The 25,606-nt window shown below is 43.1% G+C and overlaps 1 protein-coding gene across 1 annotated transcript in view; it reads left to right on the forward strand.

Annotated features, from left to right (window-relative positions):
• LOC119383092 (protein lin-9 homolog) overlaps window positions 1–25,104 on the forward strand; it is a gene marked incomplete in the record, with an annotated part of 64,812 nt that extends 39,708 nt beyond the window's left edge. The window contains 3 exon segments of the mRNA XM_037651083.2: window positions 9,541–9,780; window positions 12,467–12,561; window positions 18,580–25,104. Coding sequence (XP_037507011.1) covers window positions 9,541–9,780; window positions 12,467–12,561; window positions 18,580–18,688 — 444 coding nt within the window.
• Window positions 25,105–25,606: the final 502 nt, after the last annotated feature.

Raw genomic sequence — 25,606 nt, forward strand, 5'->3', positions numbered from 1 at the left:
GAAACTTCTTTACAAAGTGACGGTGCGAGTCACGGTGTAGTAAAACTTCTGCATTCGGGTTCAACTTTACATCGTCGCCAAATGCCCTGACATTCAGCCACCAGTGGTAGCTGCGATGCACTTTTTCTGGAAATTTGTTTTCTACTGGCAGTATGACTATAAAAAACTCCAGGCCTGCACGGAAAGCGCAGCACAGTAACAGCGAAAGCTGGAAGAGTGGCATTTCTAGAGCCCATTATAAACGCCCTTGTGGCTACTAATACAAGTATACACTAGCAACGTACCCACTGCGCCAAAAATCATAATTTTTGTGCAGTTGGGAAGCACCCACCACGACACTATTCGTCATTCTGCGGAGAAGTGAGGTACCAGCTGTAAGGCATTATGTGCACTTTGTTGATGCGGCGGTTGACGACGATGAAGAACTATGGCTGAACCCTTTCAGGGTCGAATTTTTTCGCGAAATCTAGTCCAAAAATGTGTAATTTTTTTGCTGAAATAAATTCTTCAGACGATTCTATTTCAGAAAAAAGTTGTCTAAAATTTTCTTCCTTGACTGTAAAGTGACAAAAAAATCATTTTTTTCGTTACATACAGATGGTTTATTCATAGCAAAATCAAGCAAAATCCTAAAAAAAAAACTTTAATGGATTTTTATAAATAAAAATTATGCATTGTATTGAACATAGTTCACAGACAAAAATAAGTGCACCAGAGTACTTTTCCGGTTAAAAATGTTCCTACTCTAACACTAAAAACTTTTCAGCGTGTGATAGTCTTTGAAGCATGGCTCGCCGCGCACGCTTTTCAGATGTCGCTGAAAAGTCTGAACTCTTCAAAAAATCCTAGTCTGACAAACTGAAATCCAATGAGTCAGATTCTGATTTGGCACTTGGGGAATAGTCCGCATTGGAAGAATCGCTGCTCGACTCACCGGCAGCAGAGCAACCGGCGCGCGCTTCCATAGCGTAAGCGAACTGCAAGCACACAGACGAAAACTCTATGGTTGTGCTTCCATCCAGAAAGCAAAACGAGTGAAAAAGCTACAGTAATCCTTCATCTTGTCGCCAACAAGTAGGCTTGTGCGAATAGTAAATTTTAGGTCCAAAGCGAATTCAAAGCAAATAGTGATTTGGTCGAAGCAAATTCGAATAGTTTCTATCAAATATTATAAAGAAAAATGAGCATATTTGTCATGACCCAACTAACCAGCGCAATATTTTTCAAGCTAAACAAGGCATATGCGTATGTCATTCTTTTTGGTTCAAAGGGAAGTGGAGCAACTTTGGGTAATAGCAGGATTTGACTTTCGCTAGAATGCAAGTGATAACCTGTAAAATATGTTACGTTTTAAAATTTACTATACTTACAGCATATAAGCCGGTATAAGGGGGGACGTGGCTTTCGTATCGCAAAAAATGGCAAAAAATCGATTTTTTGAAAATCACATTTTCAGTTTCTGTAGACCTTTTTCTATCAGATTCCAAAATATCTTCACCGAAAACCATGTAGAAGTGCTTTAAAAAATTTGTTACGCCTGCCAGGGTGCCGAAAATTATTGCGGGAATTACAAAAAAAAAAACACCTATTTTCAAGAAATCGTAACTCCGCAACGGCGCCACCGGGCGCCGATATTTTGGTCTCGTCAGAAAGAGCATTTCTCCGTCTTCAAATTCCCCGCCTCAGCTGGCTCCTCCTTCGAAAACAAGCGCACACAAAGCAAATGCCCGAAGGTCGTTTCGAGGCCTCCGATTGGCCGCGTCCGCCATATTGCCCCAGCGCGCCTCGCCATTGGTCCGATGCTCGCTTCGGGAGATCGCCGGCTGCTGCTTGCGCGTCGCGAAGTCACGGCTGTCGAAAGTCGCGGTCTTTGTGACGCGTTCGCACTCGTTATGTGTTCACGGCTCGACAATCACGTAGAATATAACTACTTTTTAGTTTGGAGCTGCAAGCGGAAGCCCGATCAGATTACGATGGCGCGCCGCGCTCGTAGCGAAAATCGTAAGCGTGCGTCTCGGACCGACCCTTTAGCGTTGACTCGTCGGATCAGCGGTTGGAGGTTCTGCTTATCAGCACTTCGGACGTCGTGACGAAGATAATCGCGGGACGACTCCATGTACTCGCGACCACGCATTACGTACTTTGAAACAAACATCGGGCACCGCGGCCAGCGCGTCTACTGCTCGAAGTCGTCGCTAGGCCTAACTCCGCTCACGGCGCCAGTGTGCGAGACGAACCTCGAACTTTGCGGGCAAGAACGCGTTAGCGGACCCGCGGCAGGATGCTTCTTCGTAAGCAACGAAGCGCATTGCCCGCCGACTCCTTGGAACCGCGGATGGTCATTTTACGCATCGGCAGCAGACCCCACAGCCAAGCTCGTCGCGCAGCGGCCGCGCGTCAGCGTCCCGAAATGCAAGACCAAACACGTTGCGCGCCGATTTTTCGTCGCCGCACCTAGGGACAGTCACCGAATGCCGCCACCCAGAACATCGCGTGCCGACTTCCCGGATTCCGCGGCCGAGCACTTCGAGGTGAAATAAAGCACTGTTGGTGCAATTTAGGCGCGCTTGGAGCCGTGCGATGGTATCGCCGCAAGCTCTCATGAATCATCTGAAAAAAATAAAAGCCTCGCAGATAACAGTGTTCGCAACCGGGTGAATGGTGAAGCGCATCACAGTCGAGGTTTACAGGTAAGCTTGAGTGAAGCAGGGAGATGAATTTACATCATTTAATAACAGGCCATAACTGCCTGTTATTTAGGAGGAAGGGATAGGCTGTCATGATGAGAGCCACTCTTAGTATCCTATAAAAATTATTCAATGATCAATTACAATGAAGACTTAATTATGTTAGTGATAGCATGAATACAAGAAAGCCGGCAAAGCATCACAGCTAGTATATGGCCTAATCACATTACAATATAACGGGCAGCCGAGAAAGATTCTCTGCGCTTGAAAAAGGCTAATACCCGTGACACACGGGCATGTTTGAAAGGCCATTGAGCCAATGGCCATCGAAACGCTACAACTCCATCGAACTCGATGGAGTTCTCGCGTTGCCCCACGACGGTTTTCAACGGCCGTTGACTGATTCAGCTGTTTCTCGCAAACATTTTGTGGCGCTGCTAATCTTATTTTCGTTTTCATGTCGTCGTAAGTGGACTAAAATAAATCCACTTAAAAACACACATTTGTGCGTTGTCTTGTTCTGAAATATAAAAAAATGTTTATACATAATTATAAGTGCATTATTAGTTATAAGCAGAGTTCGTTATAAGTTTGTTGAACAGCGAAACTGTGGCTACGTTATAACCGCTTTACCCGTCCGGCCGCTTTTCCGGGTTTGCGAAGTTTACCACGTAGTTTTGCCTGGTTTTGCGGTTGCGTATATTCATTTCGTTTCATTGGTTTCATTACGTGCCTGTTCCGCCATCATGAGTGACCGTGAAACAGATGACAAGGCTGCTATGGTGTTCTACGCGGCTGCGGGATCGAAGCGGCAAAAGAGGAAGCCCACGCCATCGAGAATGAGCTGTTGCTCGTGAACAATTTGCTGACGACTATGGATGCGGTAACAGAACGAAGCGTGAAATCACACAAATACTTTAGTAAATAAGTTACAATGCCATGCACAATACTTTTAATGCATACTCATTAAAGTTTTCCTTTTCTAATCATGAGTACGAGCACACTGGGAACGAGAGGGCGCAGTGACGCTGTTTCCGCTTCCGCCGCTCGATGGCCGTCGAAGTTTCAATGGAGTTGTGGAGTGCTCCGTCGACTCGATGGGCCACTGACTCAATGGCCTTCAAAACTGCCCGTGTGGCAGCGCTTGCATCCCTGTTGAGTCAATGGACCATCGGTTCAATGGCCTTCGAAACGCCCGTGTGACACGGGTATAAGAAGCGATCAATAGAGAAGATTGAGAGGCAGCAAAGAAAGAGTGCCAAAGGACACCTCCAGTTACGTTGTAGGATCATTTTAGAACTACATGTGTGCTCAAAACTTTCAAATGCCGTTTTCTCAAAATGACTTTTTTGGCTAGTGAGGCTGCTTGTTCCAGCCATATTTCTGGAACCACTCATCGGATTTTTATGTCTTTTTTTTATTATGTATTGGAATAAAATTCTGAGGGGGAGACATGCCCATTTTTTCACTATATTGTGTCTGTTATTTATTATATTTAATCAAAATTTGATTGATAATATCCTAATCACCAACACTAAATTCGATGGTCTGCTAAAACTTTTCAGCAAGGAATTTCAAAAAAAGGGCTGTCTCCTCCTGGAGTATCCATATGGGAATCATCATAGTTAATTTCACAGCTCCAGCACCTTTTGAAAGTTCTCCAGGCCTGGGATAAGAGAACCATGTGCACTATTCTGAAATACTGCTGTAACTTGAGAACCAGTGAACATAACTTCATGAAATTTTGTAGTCTGTCCTGAAAATTTCATTAAGATATCTCAATAAACAAAAAGTCGGTATCTGATGGTAGCCTCCCCCCGGTATAACAAGCTTTTAAACTTAAAAAATGATGAATCGATGTGAAGGTAATACAGTAAAACCTCATTAATTCGAACTCTGTTATTTCGAAATCTCACATAACTAGAAGGATTTCTTTGGCCCCGTATTTTGCAATGTAAATTTGAGTGGATAATTTGAAGCGGCGGTCAGTACCAGCCGGTTAATTCGAAAATTTTGGGTGCCATGTGCCTATTCCCCGATCCCAATGTAGCCGCAAATCCGCAGAAACGATGGCCCTTAGGAGCCACAAGGCAATGCAGTGTAGCGATACTAATGAGTGACAAGTAAAGCATCTCAGCCTCGCTGCTGCCAGCGCAAGAACAAAAACTAAACAAGAGGCATTCTCGTGGTCAGCTGAAATGTGCGCCCGCAGAAAAGACATGCTTCACTGCAACACAGTGGTGACACGCAGGCAGCATGACGCATGCTTCTCTCAACGTCAGCGCGTCATTATTTACCCATTCTTTCTGGGAAAATAGAGAAATTAATAAAGGGCGGTCTGACGGAATTCGCGATGTATGCGAACCTCCGAATGGCGGTCGTTCCGGCAACTTGAGCATTTGCTCTGCTGGCGGAGTACTTGCCTGCAACGCCTACTTTGAAAACTCAGTTCGAAAACTTCAATGATCATCTTTTCCACCCAGAACACATCGCGAATTCCGTCACACTGGTCATGATTAAATTCTTTATTCTACCAGAAAGAATGGGCGAATGGTCGCATCATGACGCGCTGACGCTGCGAGGAGCAGGTGACATGCTGCCCGCGTGTCACCACTGTGTTGCAGTGAAGCAAGTCTTTTCCGCAGGCGTGCATTTCAATTGACCCGAGACCGTTTTTTTTTTCCTCTTTCTTTTTTTTTTTTTATCTTGCGCTGGCAGCAGCGAGGCCCGCCGTTTCCCGGTTTAGCGGCAAAACTGGGACCAGGTATTGCTGGAAGATATAACCCTTGTAGCCGCAAACTAGGAACAGCAAACGACCACCTCTGATTACTTCCAGTAATTCAAAGTTCCTTGCATCCCGCTTTTTGTATGTTTAGTTAATTCGAAAACCCGCTTAATTAGATTTTTCACAGTCCCAGTGACTTTGAATTAACGAGTTTTACTGTATGTTCATTTACACTTGAAGTGGGGCTTCGCGGCAGTGCGGATTTCTCCTGGAAAGGTGTATTCACGGTATCGCACACGTCCACTGCAGTGAAACCACCTTCACAGGGAGTTACATGCGGTTTATGTATGTCTATTCGTTCACTTCGAATACTTCGAAATTTCCTAGAATTTAAATTCGTTTCGAAGCGAATTCGAATACTGTAATATTCGTTCGAATATTCGAAGTGCTCGAAGATTGGCACAAGCCTACCAACAAGACGTAGTTAGTTTTTCCGAGACCTCAAAACAGGAAACGCAATCACAGCGGCGTCATTTGTGTAATTTAGTGCCGCACGGAAACAGATGTAATCGCGCCCCGGGGAGCAATAAACGAGAGAGTAACAAGCGGTCACCCTTTGAGAGATTAGAAACCAAACAGCCATCAGCTTTGTGGGCACAAGAAGCGAAAACCACCCGAAGGACGAAACCGAAACCAGCCGGAGCGCGTGCGCACGTTCTGATGCGCAACTGAATGCCGCCACACCGCTTTGGAAAGAAAAAAAAAGACTGAGAGACATCGGCGCACGGAGAGGTGCATCGGCGCACTAAAAAATTCCACATATTCCCGAAGCGTGGCAGCACATTCCAAGCAAGAGAAATGATCGAAGAAGGCACGCGTTTGAAACCAACCACGTCGTGGGTGCGCTCGGTTGCGCAAGCGATAGCCGGCACGCCATTTTGCGAAGCCTAAAAAAAGCAACAACGGAGAGACATCGCGCATGAAAAAAATTCCACGTATTCCTGAGGCGTGGCAGCACATGCAAAGCAAGATAAATGATTGAAAAAGGTGCGCACTTTAAACCAGCTGCACCGCGGACGTGCTCGGATGGGCAAGCGATAGCCGGCGCGCCGTTTTGGGAAGCAAAAAAGAAATACAACGGAGAGACATCGGCGCATGAAAAAAATTCCACGTATTCCCGAAGTGTGGCAGCAAGGCCAAGCAAGAGAAATGATCGAAAAAGGCGTGCGTTTTAAAAATAAACGCTATGCCGTACATGTACAACGAAAACTCTTTGGTACCAGAAGGCTTCTGCCGTACATGTGCGGCGAGAACCCTCAAGGGGTTAAACGACCCACTAGTTACGTAATTCGCATTGTGTGACACCCGGTTGTTATTTAACTCTCCCACCACGCTTTATAACATACGGTAACATGAGAAAGAGAGAGAGAAGGAATTAACTTTATTGAAACCCTCAGGAAATGAATCATGGGAGCCTTATGGTCTTCCTTGGCAACCAATAGAAGTGTACTTGCGAGGAACCCACTACGCTATAAATCATCATAATTTTTATGAATTAAGGGAGCAGCTACTATACAACTTTTCTTCATTCCACAGAGAACCGTGGTACCCACTAAACACCTGTAAGGCATTACATGTACTTTTTTGATGCTGTGGCTGATGATGATGAAGAATTATGGCAGAGCCCTTTGTAATGGGTTGGAAGCATTCATCAACCCACTCGTTACGCAATTTGCATTGTGTGACGCCTGGTTACAGAATTTGCGTTGTGTGTTGCCTTGTTGTTATTTTACTCTTCTACCACACTACACTACATCTTAATGTGGTTCCTTCCCGGCATGAAGCCTGTATAGGGTCTTTTTGCAGAGCGGTTTCAAGCACCGGTGTGGCTCTTATCAGAGCCACACCGGTGCTTCGTGATAAGAGCCAGCACTGCTGAGAAAGAATGCAGAAGAGCGTGCATGGGCAATCGATGCCAGAAACACAGATGATAGCAGGTTGCAAGAGGGAAGCGATGGGGCAGCAGCATTGTGGTGGCATCGTGGCAGCAATGCAGAGGAGGAAACCGTCGAAAAAAATAAATAGGGAGATGGGAAAGCGCAACAGAGCCCCTGGAGGCTAGCGGTGCATCTCATACACCTCTCGGGTTCGCAGTTTTGTGCGGTTCGTCATAAGACGACGGAAGGCGCGTAATCTCGTGGCAAGTGAAGTTGGACTGAAAGTTGATTGCTTGAGAACTCTATCGCTCCTAATTTTGCGAGTGTAGGTTCATTATAAGAACAACAAACTAAGGTCAGAGTTCGATTCTTGAAATCTTGTGCCTAAACATCAAACCTGGCATATCAGTGTGACGTCACTGACTTCAAATCAGCTTTTAGTGTGTGTGTGTGTGTGGTGTGTGTGTGTGTGTGTGTGTGTGTGTGTGTGTGTGTGTGTGTGTGTGTGTGTGTGTGTGTGTGTGTGTGTGTGTGTGTGTGTGTGTGTGTGTGTGTGTGTGTGTGTGTGTGTGTGTGTGTGTGTGTTGACCACACAGGCTAAATAAAAGTCTTTGTGTAAATAAACTCTGTTCTGTCGCCACCACTACCCCCGCCTGATGTAACTGGGGGGTGGGAACTTAGTCAAGCTTCTAGTCGCTTTTTTCTCACGCCCTCCATCAAACTGTATTGGTGGGAATAAATTATTATATTATTATTATTATTATTATTATTATTATTATTATTATTATTATTATTATTATTATTATTATTATTATTATTATTATCAAAAATTGACACGTTAAGTCTCTGGCTGTCTTAGAACACAATGTAATATATTATTTTCAAAAAGCGATTCTATGGGCCCCAGCATAGGCTGTCAGAAATCTACATTGTGGTGAACTAGCATTGGAATAAAGTGGCATAGCCTATCGTCTCTTTATACAACAGCTTTTATGGCTCACTGAGCGTTTCCTCATGGCAGGAGTGGTGTTTTTGGTTAATAAGTGAAATCATTTTTCTCCTTGATGTGTTTTTAATAAACTTTGTGGGATTCGGGCTGTCTCGCAGCCAAGGAACAATGTTCTGTCAGTTAACTCAAAGAAAAACTGCATAAGGGCTACAGAACACAAATACTTACGGGCACGCGCACTGGCTTCTAATCTTCGCCTCGGCGGGGCACACACCTCGTACGCGCACAGTAGTCCATCACCTACTGTCCGGGCAGCACCACGGCTGCCGCTTTTGAAGCCCGCGAGTGGTCCAGTGCGCATCACCACTGCGCTATGATAGCCTGCCTGGCAATGGGCGTGGCTCTTGCGATTGATTGATTGATTGATTGATTGATTGATTGATTGATTGATTGATTGATTGATTGATTGATCAGGCTTGTGCGAATAGCAAATTTTAGGTTCGAAGCGAATAGTGATTTTGGTCGAATAATTTCGAATCAAATTCGAATAGTATATGTCACATATTATAAAGAAAAATGACCGTATTTGTCATGACCCAACCAACCGGCACAATGTTTTAAAATTGTAACAAGGCATGTGCAAATGTCATTCTTTTTGGTTCAAAGGAAGTGGAAGCAACCTTGAATAGTAGCAGGATTCGGCTTTCAGTAGAATGCAGGTGATAACCTGTAAAATATGTGACGTTTTAAAATTTACTATACTTGGAGCATATAAGCTGGTATAACAAGCTTTTAAACTTAAAAAATGATGAATCGATGTGAGGGTAATCTGTTCATATAACCTTGAAAGGGGCTTCGCGGCAGTGCGGATTCTTCCTGGAAAGGTACATTCACGGCATAGCACTCCTCCACTGCAGTGAAACCACCGTTTACGGGGGGTTACATGCGTACTAATATACACCTATTCGTTCATTTCGAATACTTCGAAATTTCCAATAATTTAAATTCGAATCGAAGCGAATTCGAATACTGTAATATTCGTTCGAATATTCGAAGAGCTCGATATTCGCACAAGCCTATGATTGATTGATTGATTGATTGAAGACTCCAAAAAGGCAACATTAGTGTCCAGGCAAATAACAAGTGTCTAGATTTAGTGAATTTCTCACTACATTGCCAACACCTGCACCAGCACTTCATTTCTGTATTGTTTCTTGACCCCTCTCCCCATCTCTCTCCTAGCTGGCCCCCGAGCAAGGCTTGCAGTTTGACATGCAGCCACAGGCGATCCGCAGCAAGTGCCTTAACGAGGCCCGTGAACTGATGCAGCAGTGTGCTGCCCCAGGAGGCAGCATGGCAGCTGCCTTGTCAGCTTCCTCCTCCTCCTCTTCTGCATCCCCTTCATCACAAGCGGAAGGGAGCGTAGCACATCAAGCGGTCGACCTGATAGCCAAGCTCACTGCGCTCATGCTACAGGTCAAGGTATGCGCTGGAGTCTCTCGAGAAGCTGCATAAACCAACTTTACTTTTACTCTGTATACATTGATATGTTGAAAGCACTACAGTAAAGCCTCGTTAAAGGATGCCTAAACCCACACAGAGGACGAAATTTAGTTGTGGTGTTGCAGTTGTGCATGAGTCTTCAACAAACATGTAGCTGCGAGGATTTTTTTTTAAACAGTGCCATAATATTGGACTTAGACGGGTTTGATGATCCAAAAGAGGCCCTCGCTCATTTTGCTCTTTCCGTCGCTATGCTCCGTTAGTCGGCTTGTGTCTCCTCCTGGCCGAGTGCTCCTTTTCACCGTACAAAGAAGAAGAGTGCCGAGCATACATACCTGCGAGCAGACAGGTTCTTATGTGGATGACATGACCAGACGTTCATGCTGATGTCATGGCCCATGCTGGTGATTACTGGAGAGAAGGGATTGTTTCTTGGAAATTGTGGCACCCATGGCTTGTAGCACTGCCGCAGTTTGCCGTTGTGGATCGTGACGGCATTCTGAGCTCAATTCACACGTTTACTTACTGTAAACGTTAAAAAGCTATCGGAGGTGGTTTAGGGGTCCTTTAAGTTTCCCCCTTAATTGTGAAGACCATAACATTTAGGCTCGTCTTATGGTCCTGGCAGGCATCCAAGTTGGAGTCATTGACCGATAGTGCAGATGCCTCTAAGTTGAAAGTTCAACACTCCCTATTATTCAGACAACTCCATGGCACCGCTACTGACTTCGTAGACTTGAAGGGGTCAGTGAAAAGAAAATGAAGCTGTCTGGTTGTAATTTTCCCTGCTTTAACAAGGAGTAGACATGCAGATTCCGAAATATTTCGGCGCTATATTCAGTCTATAAATAATGACGCCCGTTTGAATTCGCAGTTTTCTTGGGCTCCTAAACGACTATGCGGCACTACTGGCCACCATAGGCACTAACGTGTGACATCATGCTAAGGGAAGTTATAAACACAGCATTAGCTTTCTTTTGCTCTAAAATAATAGATTTATAGGAACCTAGAAAAGAAGCAAATAACACAGCAACTTGTTGCACTCTGAGTTGTATACTGTGCAAGTCAGGCCCGTAGCCAGGAATTTTTTTCGGGAGGAGAGGGGGGGGGGGCATTTGCTGAAAATCCTGACTTTTTGAGAAAAACACCTATTTTTATTATTTATTTTTGGTAAAAACACCTTGTTCACCAAAATTGTTAGAGCAATTACAATTCGTTAGAGCATTTACGATTCAATTTCGGCATTACCAGAAACGAGGCTGCAAATTACAGTAAAACAGCCACACACGAAAATTTTGATGTCAGGGGTCCTTTAAGGGGACACTAAAGGCAAATAATTTATGTCAGAGTGAAAATTCAGTGTGTGAGAACGTCTAAAACGTCAGTATTATTAACAGCAGCGCTCTACTAATCGAGCAATTAAGGTAAATGTAGGACATAATATACGCCACGAGTGGGACATTTTGGAAATGATCCCGATGACGTCAAGAGTTCTGAGTACAATTAACCACTAGTAAACAAACTAGTTGCGATAAAAAAAGAACCTTTCGTGCATCAGAAGACGTAATGAAATGCTGCTTGTTCGTTTCTGTTCGTTTCTGTTTGATTCATGGAAAAATCCTCTTGGCGTTACCATGGGGAACGGCGCGAATGGTTCAAAAGTTCCGTTTTCGCCGAGCTGCGCTTCACTCGTGCGGTCACGTCTCGGTCGTAGTTTCAGTATTGCTGCTGCTGCGTGTGCTCAGCTCTCGCTATTTTCTCTACTCTACTTCCGCTCTACTTCTGCTGCTGACAAAGCTAAGCTTCGTTACAGTGAACTATACAGTTTCGGAGTGGCCCGTGGCTGCGTCTTGGCAAGGTTGATGGCTGCTGTTGCGCAAGAAACCGTAGCGTCGGCAGCCGGGCAGTAAGGCGGGCAATGTTGGGCACGGCAACTGCTACGTCAGAAGCACCGTTCAGGCGGGTGATTCAAAGTGCGCTAACGCTGTGCGGACCATTAAAACGCTATTTTCTTTCAAAACAAGCATTTCCTTGGCACGGAAGAAGCACTGCGAGGTTTCTGGAACGCTATTTCAACAATCAGCATCGACTTAATATTTGCCTTTAGTGTACTTTTAACACAAGAATCTTGCTCATGTTTTGCTGTAGCCACTTTGTGACTGTGCCACTGCCTGTATCTAGTCTTTCGCTAGTGCGCCCATTTCAAACGATATGGCCACAAGTCACTTGAGGTGTGTCGTGTTTGCCAGGGCATAACAAAAGGAAGTGCGGTTGCATAAACTTGGCTTGTCAGTACCAAGTGCTCTTACGTCCTGATGGCGTCGTTTAAATTTGCGCTTTACATTAGTGCACCACTCTGTTCCTTTGGCCGTTCACTGCTGCTTCTCTTAGTGGTAGCATTGAGTTGTAAGCTTACACTAACGTAAGCATTTTGTGCTGTACGAAAACTCACGACTATCTGCCTGATTTTTTAATTGAATACAGGTAACGGAAGTGTGCTTCTTAAATATTGGTTTAAATTTCAAACATGCACCACTGTAAGTATTGGTATCCTTGCCTTGCAAGGAGAAAATATAATGGGATTATTTTGTATACATGTTACACACAATCTGCAGTTGTGGGATCTTTGCAGACTTGAAGGCAGTTTTTCAACCTCTGCTTGCAGAACCTTTCTCAAGGGGACCTGAACTCGTTCGAGCTAAAATCGCTTAGTGAAGCCATGGTGGACATCCAAAACAGCGTGACACAAAAAAACGTTGGGTGAGTTGCGATACGTTTTCTTTTTTATCCATGTACAGTAGAAATTATCTATGTTACTTCCTTCCAACACCATTTTACAGTCTTGTCAGAAAATGGTTCGCATAATAGTAAGTAAAAATAAATGAATGGTAATGTAACATCGGCGTTTCTTATACTAATGTCCGACATTGCTAACATCCTTCGCAGACTTGCTGATTGTTCGTCTTCTAAAATGGACATAGTTTGCTCCTGGAACTTTAAAAGCAAATCTTGCTGACAGTAAACTTCCTAGTAAAATGTTATTTATTCCACCTGTCAAAATCAGACACTTCTCATTTGCCAACTATGATTGGCCCATAGGGTGGTCACACTCTCTGCCTAGTCTCTAAACATGATAGCGATGCCATTTGGCAATGATGTGTCAGAGTTTGACAATGTGAAAAGAGGAGCCGTGTAATTCTCCCCTCTCCCACTGGTATAAAGGGGGGAGGGTACCTTTGGTTCTGCCTTTGATCAAAGGAGCATTGCGACCGTGTTTGCATGTGGCCTCTGTTATTTGCTGTTTGGCGTGTTATCTTTGATCTTAATGAGGAATCCATGATAGCACATAGACAAGTGACGATTTTTTTCCGCCATACTGCAGCACATGCCTGGCATGTCCTGGCACACTTGGCCAGGACATAAACTGTGTCTTCATGCAAAGAATTGTCACACACATGAAAGTTTAGTTTAGTGCTTTTAGTACTGTTTTAGTGCTTTTAATGCTGCCTTTTATGTTACCTTCACTGCAGTACACCTGTGTTATGCTGTGAAGTGTACGATGACTAGAAATGGATCATTGCTGTTGTAATTACAAGCATGACTATGATTATACTGACGTCTGAAAACTTCACTGGCAGTTATTCAGACCTGTTTATGAGATTGCCGAAATCAGCCGCAAGCTGCCATACTGCTTGCAGAGAAGAATGTGCGGAAACCCCGCCTCCATAGCTTTCGCTCCACGGTCAAGATAAGTTGTGACCGAGTATAGTGTACTATCTTTATTTTATTTCTTGCAATGATACATAAGAAAAAGGAACAGAAGCAAAAGATGTTTTATATGCCTGACGAAGACCTCTGCACCTGAGGTTTGCAACAGATACACATTTCTTGCACCAAAATGAAAAAAATTCGACCCATCATATAACCACGTGAATGATAACAAAGTAGAACTTTTGACCTACACAAGCAACAAGTGCAATATTTTCTACTCTGTAGTCTCACGCAAAAGAAAAAGAAAATATTTGATGCATCATATAACGACGTGAACCATAATAAAGCAGTATTTACCTCTTAAACAAAACAACAAATGTCAAACATTCCATACGTTATCAAAATTTCTTTAATACGTTTCTCTAAGTTCTGTGCATTCTTGTTTAGTAGCAATAAGTAGGGATGGGCGAATAGTGAATTTGAGGTTTGAAGCGAATCCAAAGCGAATAGGTGATTAGGTCGAATAATTTTGAATCGAATAGTTCGAACAGTATTTACCGCATATTATTAAAAAAAATGAGCATTTTCGTCATGACATTTGCACAATATTTTTAAGGATTGGAACTAGGTATGAGGGAATGTCACTTTTTTGGTTTGGAATGAAGTGGAAGCAGCCTTGAATAGTATCGACATTTGAATAGCAGTAGGGTGCAAGTTGTAAGTGGTGCAATGCATTAAAATTTAAAAGTTGCTATACTTAGCTCATATAAGCCCATATAGCACACTTTTAAACTTGAAAAAATATGTACATTTAACCTTGAAGTGTGGCTTCGCGGCAGTGCAGATTTCCCTTGGATGGGTTGTTTCACGGCACAGCAACCAGATGCTGCAGTGAAACCACCTTTACATGGGGTTATGTGCGGTCAAATGTATACATGTATTCGTTCATTTCGAATAATCTAAATTCGTATTGAAGCGAATTCGAATGCCATAATATTCGTTCGAATATTTGAAACGCCCGAATATTTGCCCGTCCTTAGCGACAAGTTGTTTCTTTTATTAAGAAAATTATTTTAGGTTGTTTTTTAAATGCCTATGGGCTAATACCAGACTCAAAGCTATTTTCTAGTTCACTAACTAATCGCATTGATTGGTATCGCATCGTTTGTTTTCCATAATTTGTCCTCGTTCTTGGTAAACATTGTAAATTTCTTCTTACAGGATAACATTAGTGATTTTTCATTTTGTTTGTACAACTTATTTTTCTGTAATTCTTGTAGCTGTTTAAAATACACTCAAACCTCGATATAACGAACACTGATATTACGAATTATTGGGTATAACGAAGTAAATAAAGAAGTCTTGTCATAGATACAGTGTTACAAATAAATGTTTATAACGCATTTTCAGATATAACGAAGTTATTTTCATGGCACATGTGACTTTGTTATAATGAGGTCTTAGTGTAGTACATTTGGCTTGCCCTCAACATTTCATGTCCATAAAAGAGCATTGAAGTTCCCGAATAGTCGATAGTGCCGTGGTAGTTTTTGTAACAATGAAGTATTTTCTTTTGTAGTACAATAAGCTTGTGATATATATATATAGACAGTCTTATAACGATCTATTGGTTATAACGACCATATTTGGGTGCACTTACGATTTTCCAATGCTAACTATTGAAGCTGCGTCCACATATAGCGAACATTTTTCCAAGCCTCCTACTTTTACAACGAACACTTCAGACACGGTCGCGGTAAAAATATGGCGTAACAAAGTGAAAAAAAAAAGTTAAAACAGGCCTTCTAAAGCATGAGAGGGGCGCGCACTCACGCGTGCCCCGCTCCAGTTTAGCGACTAAGATATCCCAGATCGGCGAGCACCGCATGCAGATTTCGGACGCTGCGAGCAAGGTCACTCACTTTCCAGCCTTTTCTTCAGTGGCAGAATGGAAAAAAAGGGGGGACGGGAGCAGCATGAAGCCTTGCAGTCAGCTTTCACACGGTAACCTTTCCTGACGCCGTTCTCTGCAGCTACGACCCCCTACGATGAACCAAACAATGCCTTGGAACGCAAGAAGGCATAAATGCAAGAAGTGATAACTGCAATAACTTTCCATCGTATAAAGGTTCTCTGTGTCCCTAAACTCATCGACGCCACAATGTGCCGCAAAAGGTCGTCCGTCTTTTCGGTAACGGCAGAGACCGGTCGACCGGTGATAATGATTTCCGTGCGATTGCGGCGATGCCTTCACGGATAAGCATCAGAAAAGAGCGAAGGCAAGGTGGCGGCCGTCGATGAATGTGCAGTTATGACTTATAGCCGACTACCTTATATCACAGTCATCTGTAGATATCTGCTCGGTTGCGCATGTGGCGTACACCATGCACTGTGCGTATTGACGGCGGTACGAGCGCGCCATGCTGCCAATCGCAAGTTCGCCGCCGCTGCGTCGTGCGAGACCGCTTAAAGTGCGCGTCGCTCTGTAGAAGCGTAAGTAGCTCACTGTTGTTGAGCGGCGCGGGCACCGAGAAACGTCGACGCACTGACAGCAAGCGTATACTGCGTGTATGACTAGGCGACAACTCAAGTGCGCCGCGCATCGTCGTGCAGGGCCGCGAGAGCATCACGGAAACGTAGAGTGCGCGTTGCTTGCAAAATGCTTGTTTTCGCCGCGTTGAACGAACAGGCTACTCGCCGCACCCGTGCACGGTCCAGAGTGAAGCAGGCACAAAGAATGTACAAACGCATGCATACAGCATACAGCAAGCGGCCCGGCATGTGACTCTGCCAAGTAGGCAACGCGCTGCACGCAACTAGCCATGGATGATAGGCTCCACGCGTGGCAGTACCGCGCTTCGGTGAAACGATGTCAGTTCATTGCAAAGGCGGGTAATTCACTCGTGAGCACGTAGCAGGCGTTGCTTCACGACGCGAAAAGGCTTAGTTTGTAACCGGAGGGGTTGGGTGCACTTTAATAAATGTGCACAGAAAAAAAAAAGAAAACGGCTTGGCCGCTAAGTGCATGTTTTTAAAAGCGAGTCTAATACAACGAACTACTGATATAGCGACCACTTTTTCGCGACACTTTCGAGTTCGTTATAAGCGGGTTCGACTGTGTGTGTGTGTATATATATATCAGTCGTGCCCCATACTAATATGCCGTGACAAAGTCTTGAGTAGAAGAGAGAATTTTACAAATTCTTCTTTAGCCGTTGAGGAATAAGGGAACTAATTCTGTACAGGCGTCCTACTGTTTGCACAAGTTGCTTAACTAAATGAATAAGGTGAAAGTTCCACGTTAAATCTTCACTGAAACATAATCCAAGAAATTTTCAATATTTCTTACGCTTGATAGTGTTCCCGTCAAAGTTCTTTGTCATACTGTACATGCTTACTTGGTAGGCGGAATGTGATGCATGTAGTCTTCTTAGCATTTAGGTGTAGTTTGTTTCGTGTAGCCAGTTTGAAAGTTTAGGTGTAGCCAGTTTGGGAGTGCTGTCATAACTTGCATTGACTATGCTCTATGAGTCCCTCTTAATTCACTTGAATCACTCGTGTTCCATTTTGATTGCTCCATTCTTAAGTCACTTGATTTCATTGTGATAGCAATTATATGGACACTCTCGGCTGATTTTTGCCGTCGCCGTCGTGCCCCGGATATGTATATGTATGTATATACTATAAATAAAACCAACAAAGAAAAATAAATCAGCAAAAAAAAATTTTTCGAAGTGTGCCACCAGGATTCGAACCTGCGACCCCTCGCTCCTCAGCGCGCCGCTCTAAACAACTCGGCCACTCACCACCAGTTGCCCGTGGTAATAACGGTGAAATATTTATATACGCCATTTAACGCTGGCGGTATGCAGATCTCAAAGGTGCTTCTGCGTGTGCAGTATCACCCGTGAGATTGCCTGCAGGTTGCGCCGGGAAGCAATGACAGATTTTGCTTCTGTTTGAAAACTGCCCTTGAGACGCGCTCTGAAAAGTGGTCCATTTCTGTACCCACACGCGATGTGGAACGCCAGGGTAAACAATGCGTCCAACGCCACCGCACAGCAGGAGAAGCGGAGGGGCCACTCCACGCGCTGCAGTTTTCAAAAAAAAAACAAAAAAAATATCTAAGAGCGTTTGGTTGTAGCGCGCCGTTCAAACATGAATAAGTAACTGGGACAGTCGTTAGTTCGCGCTCGTTCTGTGTATACCTGTGCGTTCTTTTCGGGCGTCCTTTGTTGTGTTTGAGCAGCGCAGCGCGCTGCAAGTGTCGAGCTCTTACCATTGTTAGTTCGTGGTCAGCCTGCGCGTGTTCTTTTCGTGTGTCGTTAACGGCTGATGGGCATGCTGCAACTATCAAGCTGCTTGGTGTTCTTCTTGCGACTTTGTAATTTGTTGCTATCGCATTCATTGCTTCGGCTTTGCAGAGAAACTGTGACTTTTTTTCTTGATGCACACTTAAGCCACTTGATTCATTCTTCATTGAGACTTGATTTACTTGTATTGTGCATTGACACTTAGGTCACTTCATTCATTCTTGATTTGCATTTAACTCACTTGTCACTTTAATGCATGTTGATTCACTTTGACCTCACTGTAATTGGCACGCCTAATCATTTGTCGTCTTTTCATTTATATCATGAGGAACCGTTTGTTAACGATGCTGACTGGTGCAGGATTTTTTGACCAATGAGACAATATAAGGCTTTCGCCATAAAAAAACACACATAACCACACGCAGGTGATTTTTAAGTGAAGGTGATGAGTGGCAGGTTTCGCTATTGCACAAGGCGATCCATTACCTGTCATAGTCACGTCACTGGGTAAGTACGGTAAGACCTAGCAAAGTAAAGCTGGCCACCATAGCACAGGGCAGTGGCATGCTGGGAATGAGGGCACAAGGCTTGGTTGTATCGCTTCAAGTGTCTGCATGTTCCGGTGAACTGCTTGTAGTTCCAAGATGGCCCTCTGTATATCAAGGCAGTGGTCAACTTCATGAACGTGTTTGATTTATTTGAGTGTTCTCTGAATCATTGTGCCTTTACATAGTTTCTACCGGCTTCCTCGCAGTCTTTTTCAGAACAAAGTTCAAATACACGTCAACCACATCCAGAACGGCCTGAGCCAGCTGGGGAACCTGCACGCGTTTACGTCATCGTCCCAGAACGTCTCCGTCTAATCATGCCACTCCGGATGTACTCTTTGCCTAGCCTGCTTCTGCTTGAGTGGCTGCACTTTGTATGGATTCATCTTTATACACTCACAGCAATTAGAACTTCTTTGTTTTTGTTTTTTTTTTACTTCAAGCAAAGCCCCCCTCCATTGGAATGCAGACACTTCGAGAACTGCATAATGAGGAACCCCAAAGACTCCACATAGCCCAGGAAGTTATCACTATTGGTGGGGCATGGCACGTGGTTTGGGTATGGGGAGGTGTCTTGTATTTTGTGTACTGTAATTAGGTGAAAATGTTTTCCTGTGTTTAGTTCTTTTTCATCCCCACTGCATCGATTTTGTTTGCCACTTTTCTGCGGACATCTTTGGACACCTAGTGTAGTTATTGTCGTGCTGTCCACTCACTATACGAATAGATGCGAGACTGGACAATTGGTGGTAAAGACACACAAACGACCCTCGCAGTTAGTTGGTTTTCTTTTTCTTTTCATTTAGGTTGTGCAAGCATCAGCTCAGTGGTGACAAACTGCTTCGCTTGCTCATATCGTGGTTAATAAAATGCCCTGTGTTAAATAATTAGCAGATAAACTATACTTCAACGATTGATGATATAATGTTGTAAGATTGTGCTTCCTTCAAACTTGTTTCGCCATGTAAATAATTATATATACTATACAGCATTCTTGAGGCAAACGCGAGGCCAGTGTCAGTAACCTGCGTTGCAAGCTTTTGTCATCTTGCTGCTGTCGCAGCCGACGTTGGCAGCATTGCTCTTGTTGCCACTTCCGTGCATGCGATTATTGTTAATAGAGCCCTGGCAAGTGGTGTTTATGTAAAGTGGTTGAGATTGTCATACAAGAGGGCTGCCGAGGGAGCTTGCATTGTTCTGTCTATTGTTTTGCATGGGAAATCGTGAGGACTTTTGTACGGTCATGGTACGTTTCCTAGAGCCCTTGAGTCATAAGTAAACGATTCCCATTTGTACTCCGATACACAGCATCTCCTTGAGGCCCGACTATCAGGAGACTCCAGCCACCGTACGAGGGTTTTCGGTGTAAAGGCACAAGAGCTTTGGGAAGTCGTTATTGTATCTCGAGGCTGCCACGCAAAGGCAAGTTAAATTCATTGTGCATGGCACACTCGCTCGTTGTCGGAATTTCTTTTTCTTTTTTTGTATAAAAAGAGAATAAGCTTCCCACAGCTTATCTTTATCGTAGAGAGTGTTCAAACAGCACACTATCGGACTCACAGAGCAGTCTACATTTTGTTAGAGTTGGTGGGTGAGTATTAGACAGAGGTGTAGGGATCATTAGACAAAGACAAGCAAGGATTAGCTAGTGGAACTGTAAGTTAGTGTGGAGGCGTGACTGGGTACTGCATAGTAGCTAGGACGTGGCACGGTATTTTGCACTGCTGTCAATAAGCACATGGTTGGGAAATAAGTTTCTGTTGGCTTTATGGGCACTTCGAAGACATCCATAGTTCTGTTTAGTAGAATAACTGTAATTCATTCAGAGTACCTAATTTGCTAAAATTTACGGTTGTTTAGTGCAGAGGAAGGTGTGCTTCATTAGATGATGCCCTTCAGAATAAGGCCATCAAACTAAAGAAAGAGCTTTTCTTTTTTTTTGTTGATCACATCCTTCCATTTGTAGGTGTTATACAGTTTGGGGGCTTGGCGGCCCGAATTCTTTGATCTCGCTAACTTACTGCTTATCTGCATACACTGACAAATGTGTAATGAAAAGAAAAGCACAAACTTGTCTTTAGGAAAATGTAGGAATCTTGACAGGTCCTTGCAGACAGGCCTTGCTTTTTCAAAGTGGACGAAATGAAGGCCACTGAGATCTGCATGGTTTTTCATAGTAATAGAGTCAGTTTTGACAAGCACCCTCAAGCCTCATTAGAGGGAGGGTTGCTGACGGGGAATATTTGAATGGATCTTTTCACCAGTCCTCATTGATAGAGGCTTTTTGGGAATGTTTTATTATGTGCAAATTTTTTGTGTTTGTTGCAATAAATCTTCTATTTATTTTCTGTAAAAAAAAAAGATCCTTTAGCAAAACCAACTGCCGCAATCACGTGAGTCAGCAGTGAGTCTTGTATCGCTTTCCTCTCCATTTTTTTAGTGTGTTTGTGTTTGTTTTAGTCTTTTCCTGAGTATGTGGATTTAGCAGTTTAGGTCGGTGGTGTGCCATACTATCGAATGCTTGTAAGAAGGGTCAAAGTTTAATTATTTCTATTTATCTTTATGAGCTGAAATTACAAATACAAACAATTGAACACACGACCTTACAATTGTGATGGGGAATTGCATTTTGAACGGTTACGTTGAAGTGCTTAAAAGGGTACTGACACAAAAATTTTCAGTTGTCGTTTTTTTTTTGCATCAAATGAAAGACCAAGCCCTCAAGAGTCTAGAAAATGTGCTGCTAAGCATGTGTGCACCCAGAAAAGGTAATTACAGTACGTTTTTCAAAGCTAGTTCTTGTTCCTACTGTAGCCTGACATCACAACATGGCATGAGCTTCTCGTCACGTGCTTGCGCAAAATATTGTGACGTTTCCACAGCCGCTCCGCACCGTGGCTCTGCAGGTGACGCACAAGCGGCCATTTTGAATGTTTTGGTGATGCACAAACGACCACTTAGAAGTTTTGGTGCCTGACGTCATCACAACTAGCGAGACTGCTGTGTGAAGTCACCAGAATTAGCATACCTGCCAAGTCTCCCTGGATTACCCGGGAGACTCCCGTATTTTGAACGTTTCTCCCGGTTGTACGGGTCATAGGAAAATCTCCCGGAAATCCAGTTTTGCCCCGCGCATCCAGTGCTTTGTCTGGCCACATCCTAAATGTGTTATAGGTTATATCAGCCATTAATATTTCGTATGATGTGTTTGTGTACATACAAAATCTTGCCCGACGAAATAACTGGTTAGCAAGCGACGACAGGCCTCGCACGCGGAGCGATGTTATCGCATGTGTCCTTCGCGCGACGGTGACGGCCGGGTCGTTTCATCTCTGCTTCAACTGCGTTCTCCCTAGCGCTAGTGCGCTTTTACTCGCACGTGAAACAGACGAGGCGTAAGCTATGTTATCAGCTTGGACTCTGTACAGATCAGCGGCGACCGCAAAATCCCACTGACAGTGTCCATATAATTGCTGTCGCAGTACCCTCCCCCCCCCCCCTCCGTTGAGTAGACCTCCCGGATTCCGTTTCTCCAAACTTGGCAGGTATGAATTAGTACTTAGCCTGACGTCAAGCTAGTGTCAATATCGGTAGGTGCACCATGGTAAAAATGACTTTAATATCTAGATAAAATATCTTATCAGCATGTACTGAGCTTCACACTTGCTCAGAGCAGTCTCTGTATACAGGAGATTTGTATGGCAGAGTAAACTCGCCTTCGAAAAATGATGTCAGCGCCCCTTTAATGTTCTGAAAGCGTAGCTGCAGTTACCATATTTAGGTAGACTTATCATCAGATTTTTAAAAGTATACGGCTACAAAATCGGAGAAATGTCGCCGCTTAATTAAAATACTATGTAATAGTAAGTGTGTCATACTTTTAATATGTGCCTTCTGTGCAAAACTTGGAACGCAAATGAGCCTTCAGTTTGATGACACATTTTCCGTTTTGTCATCTGCATTCAGACTTCTTCGCTTTCCTTGAGTTCACATACGGTTGTATTCTTGTATTGCACTCAACCTGCGTATTAATTGTAGCATCAGGTGAGGCAGGAATTTCACCTCACCACCTTTTACAAGTCCAAAGGTTGCTATTTTGCTGCTGCTCTTTTTAACCAGCATTTTAGCACGTTAGCTGCCTTCACTGCAATGTCGTAGGAGGAGTTGTGAGTGTAGATTTAGTTAGTGTGTTGTGCTTCCGTGCATACAGTAGTTTGCCTAAGTTGTCTGTTCCTTCCACAGAGCAATGTTATTTTTGTTTATGTGTGCTTTTTGTTTTTCGTAATTGAATGTAAACTTGCAGATTCCACGACACCTTTACGTAGCACACTTATTGTGAAATGTTTTTAGCAGTTTTTTTTTCTCCAACATCATGAATTAGACACTTGTAAACTTGCGGTGTCCTCTTAAACGTCATTAGGTCTGAAAAGAAAAAGCTAATGTAATCTTTGTTTTAAATGCGTGTGCTTAATTTTACTTTTAAATAGGATTGTTTTCTTGGCCATCAAAGTAGGGTATTTCCAGCATGCTAAAGTAAGCAGCATTTGGTTTGCATGTGCGTGTTGAGATATCAATACAACAGTGGGCATGATGAAATGTAGGTTTAATTCAGGTTTACAGCGTGCTCATTGTAGCACTGTTAAAGAGATCTAGGTTCAAGGGTCCTTTTTCTTTCTTGATTATGCACAATATGTCAAAAGCATGAGCTCCGTGTTCTACAAAACAGAAATGAAAAATTCTTAACAGTTAATCGTTGCAGCTAGTGGAATGCAACAATGCTATCTTGCTTACACAAACGGCTCCTGTGTTGGCATGCCAATATTGCGAATATTCAGAGAGCTCTAAATTTTTTTTATTCTGGTAGTGCAAAAATGATGAAATATTCCTGTTGACAAGCATCCTTTGGTATGGCATCAGCTGCTGTAACATACAACCACCATCAGAAAGTTCTCACTTGTGTTTCACCGCCAAGTGTTATTGGAGCTTATATTTTGACTTGCGTTCTAGTTTCTGTGCCTATCTACTCTGAGCCAGTGTGTTTCACTGAAATGTGTGATGACACTGTCTTGATTGTGTTCACAGAGTGACATGTTCACATGGGGTTGGTCACGGTTGGAAGCTGAATGCTAGAAGGGAGTCTGTCATTGCTGTAGGGTCACTGCTGGTCGTAATGTGATTTGAATAATGGGTTTTCAATACAGCTTTAAAGCATTCCTTTGAACTTAACTATGATGTGGTTAAATTCAGCTTCCTTTTTTTCTTGGGCATTGAATAGTCACTAATTATTCAATGCTGTTTCTGTTGTCGTAAAAATTCAATTTTCTCCAAATAAGCGCACATTGTTTTAGACTTGGGTAGTTCTTGGCAGCAAAGCAAATGCCCAATAATGGGAGCAACAATGGTCGTATAGCTTACAAGGAAACAGGCCAAAAGTGACAGGACCATCAATCACAGTCAAGATTGCAGAGGATGCAGTCTGCAGTGTTGTCGATTTTGCCAAGTTTTACTTTAGTCTTGCATGCCTTACCAACTGGTGCAATGCACTACCCCCATAGCATTATCACACTATCTGTGTCGGCGGGTCGTCAGTTTTGCTTAAATGATAGAAGTCCAGTGAATACGCTAGTGCTCTGGTTATTAGAGCTGTGCGAATGGTGAAATTTAGAACCGAATTTAATACAAATCGAATAGTGATCATACCGATTCGAATACTAGTAGAATAGTTTGTGATTAGCAAGGCAACCATTTTCAGGGCGATCCTAGAATTCTGCAACTTTTTATTTCAAACAACTATTGACAAACTAAGTAACACTACCTTTACATTTAAGTGACAAAAGATACCGCAATTATGTAAACTAAGGTAAGCTCGTACACAGTTTTGACTAGAGCCTTCGAGGTATTTTTTATTTTTAGAGATTAATGTGACAGTTACTTCGGTATTTGAGGTGGTACTTTGTCACCAGCCTTTAAAGAACACTTAGACCTAAAAGTTCAATAATGTTTCATGAATGAAAATTGTCAATCTCATGATAATGATGGTGGATTGAGGACACATTCGCTTCGGCGACACTGGAGTTTAATGCAAAAATTCCTTCATCCGGTGATGAATAAAGCTTCGATAGTCCTGTAAGAGCTTAAACTGCATGCATTTTGGCAATTCCATTATTTAAAAGGAAAATGATCCTTCGCTCTTTCAACTTGTTGTTCCTTTGGGGTTTTCCTGTCAGGGCTGATTATTTGAAATGTATTAGAAAAATATTCGGTAATTCAAACATGTGCTATTCGATTCGTGTACCGAATGAAATACAACGCTATTCGATTTGTTATACGAAATTTTCAAATGTTCGCACATTCCTAGTGGTTATGTCCATAAATAGTCACCTGCATTCATTACTGTGCTTGTAATCTGCATGTGGAGCATCAGCAAAATGAAGCCAGCAGTTTCTGCTTGGATTCTGATGTGTCTTCAGACGTTTCAGCGAAGTACTTTTGGCTCAGAGAGATTCATTGGATTTGTACATTTGTAATGGGATAAGTAGGTGTCTGCTAACCGAGTTTTAAATATGTGAAGCCTGTACTGAAAAGGTGTATGCATATGTTGTAGTGTGACAAAGGGTTTAAGGTATACCACTTGTGTCGTCTTACCTTATTGATGTGAGGTCTGCACTGGAAAAAAGTAAAAAAAAAAGTACTAGAAATATTTTGTGAAAAATAAAGTTTATTTACATGTATTCCGTTCTCTGCACTTTCCTGTGCGAAATTTCATTACAGCTGCTTCCATCTGCTCTTATTGCAGTTCTTCTCTGACTTCACGTATGAATACTCTTGAATAAAACAGCACAAACAGAAAGATGAATAAAAACTAGGCTAGTGAAAGCACTGGCTTGTACACCTTCCTGTTTGTGCTGTTTTTACCTTCGGATGGCCAATGCATCCATTTGTGTAGTCAGTGCCAAAGCGTTAAACATTTGTTGCTTTTTCATTACACTTTGAATATGCTTGGCTGTTTAGTAGGAGTTTAGGGACAGTATTACCACATCCTCGGCACAACTGGCAGTAACGTGGCCAGTATAATAAATGAACCGACAAATGTGAACTCCCTAATGTGCACCCCTGTAACTTCGAAGTAAAACATGGGTGCTGCTAGTTATTTTACTTGTCTTGTATCTTGTGTTCATACACTGCAAGCGACTTAGCAGTTTGCTGCATTTGTTTACAACAGCGTTGCCTGCA

This window comes from Rhipicephalus sanguineus, chromosome 2 (assembly GCF_013339695.2).
Source record: "Rhipicephalus sanguineus isolate Rsan-2018 chromosome 2, BIME_Rsan_1.4, whole genome shotgun sequence".
NCBI classification, from domain to species: Eukaryota; Metazoa; Arthropoda; class Arachnida; order Ixodida; family Ixodidae; genus Rhipicephalus; species Rhipicephalus sanguineus.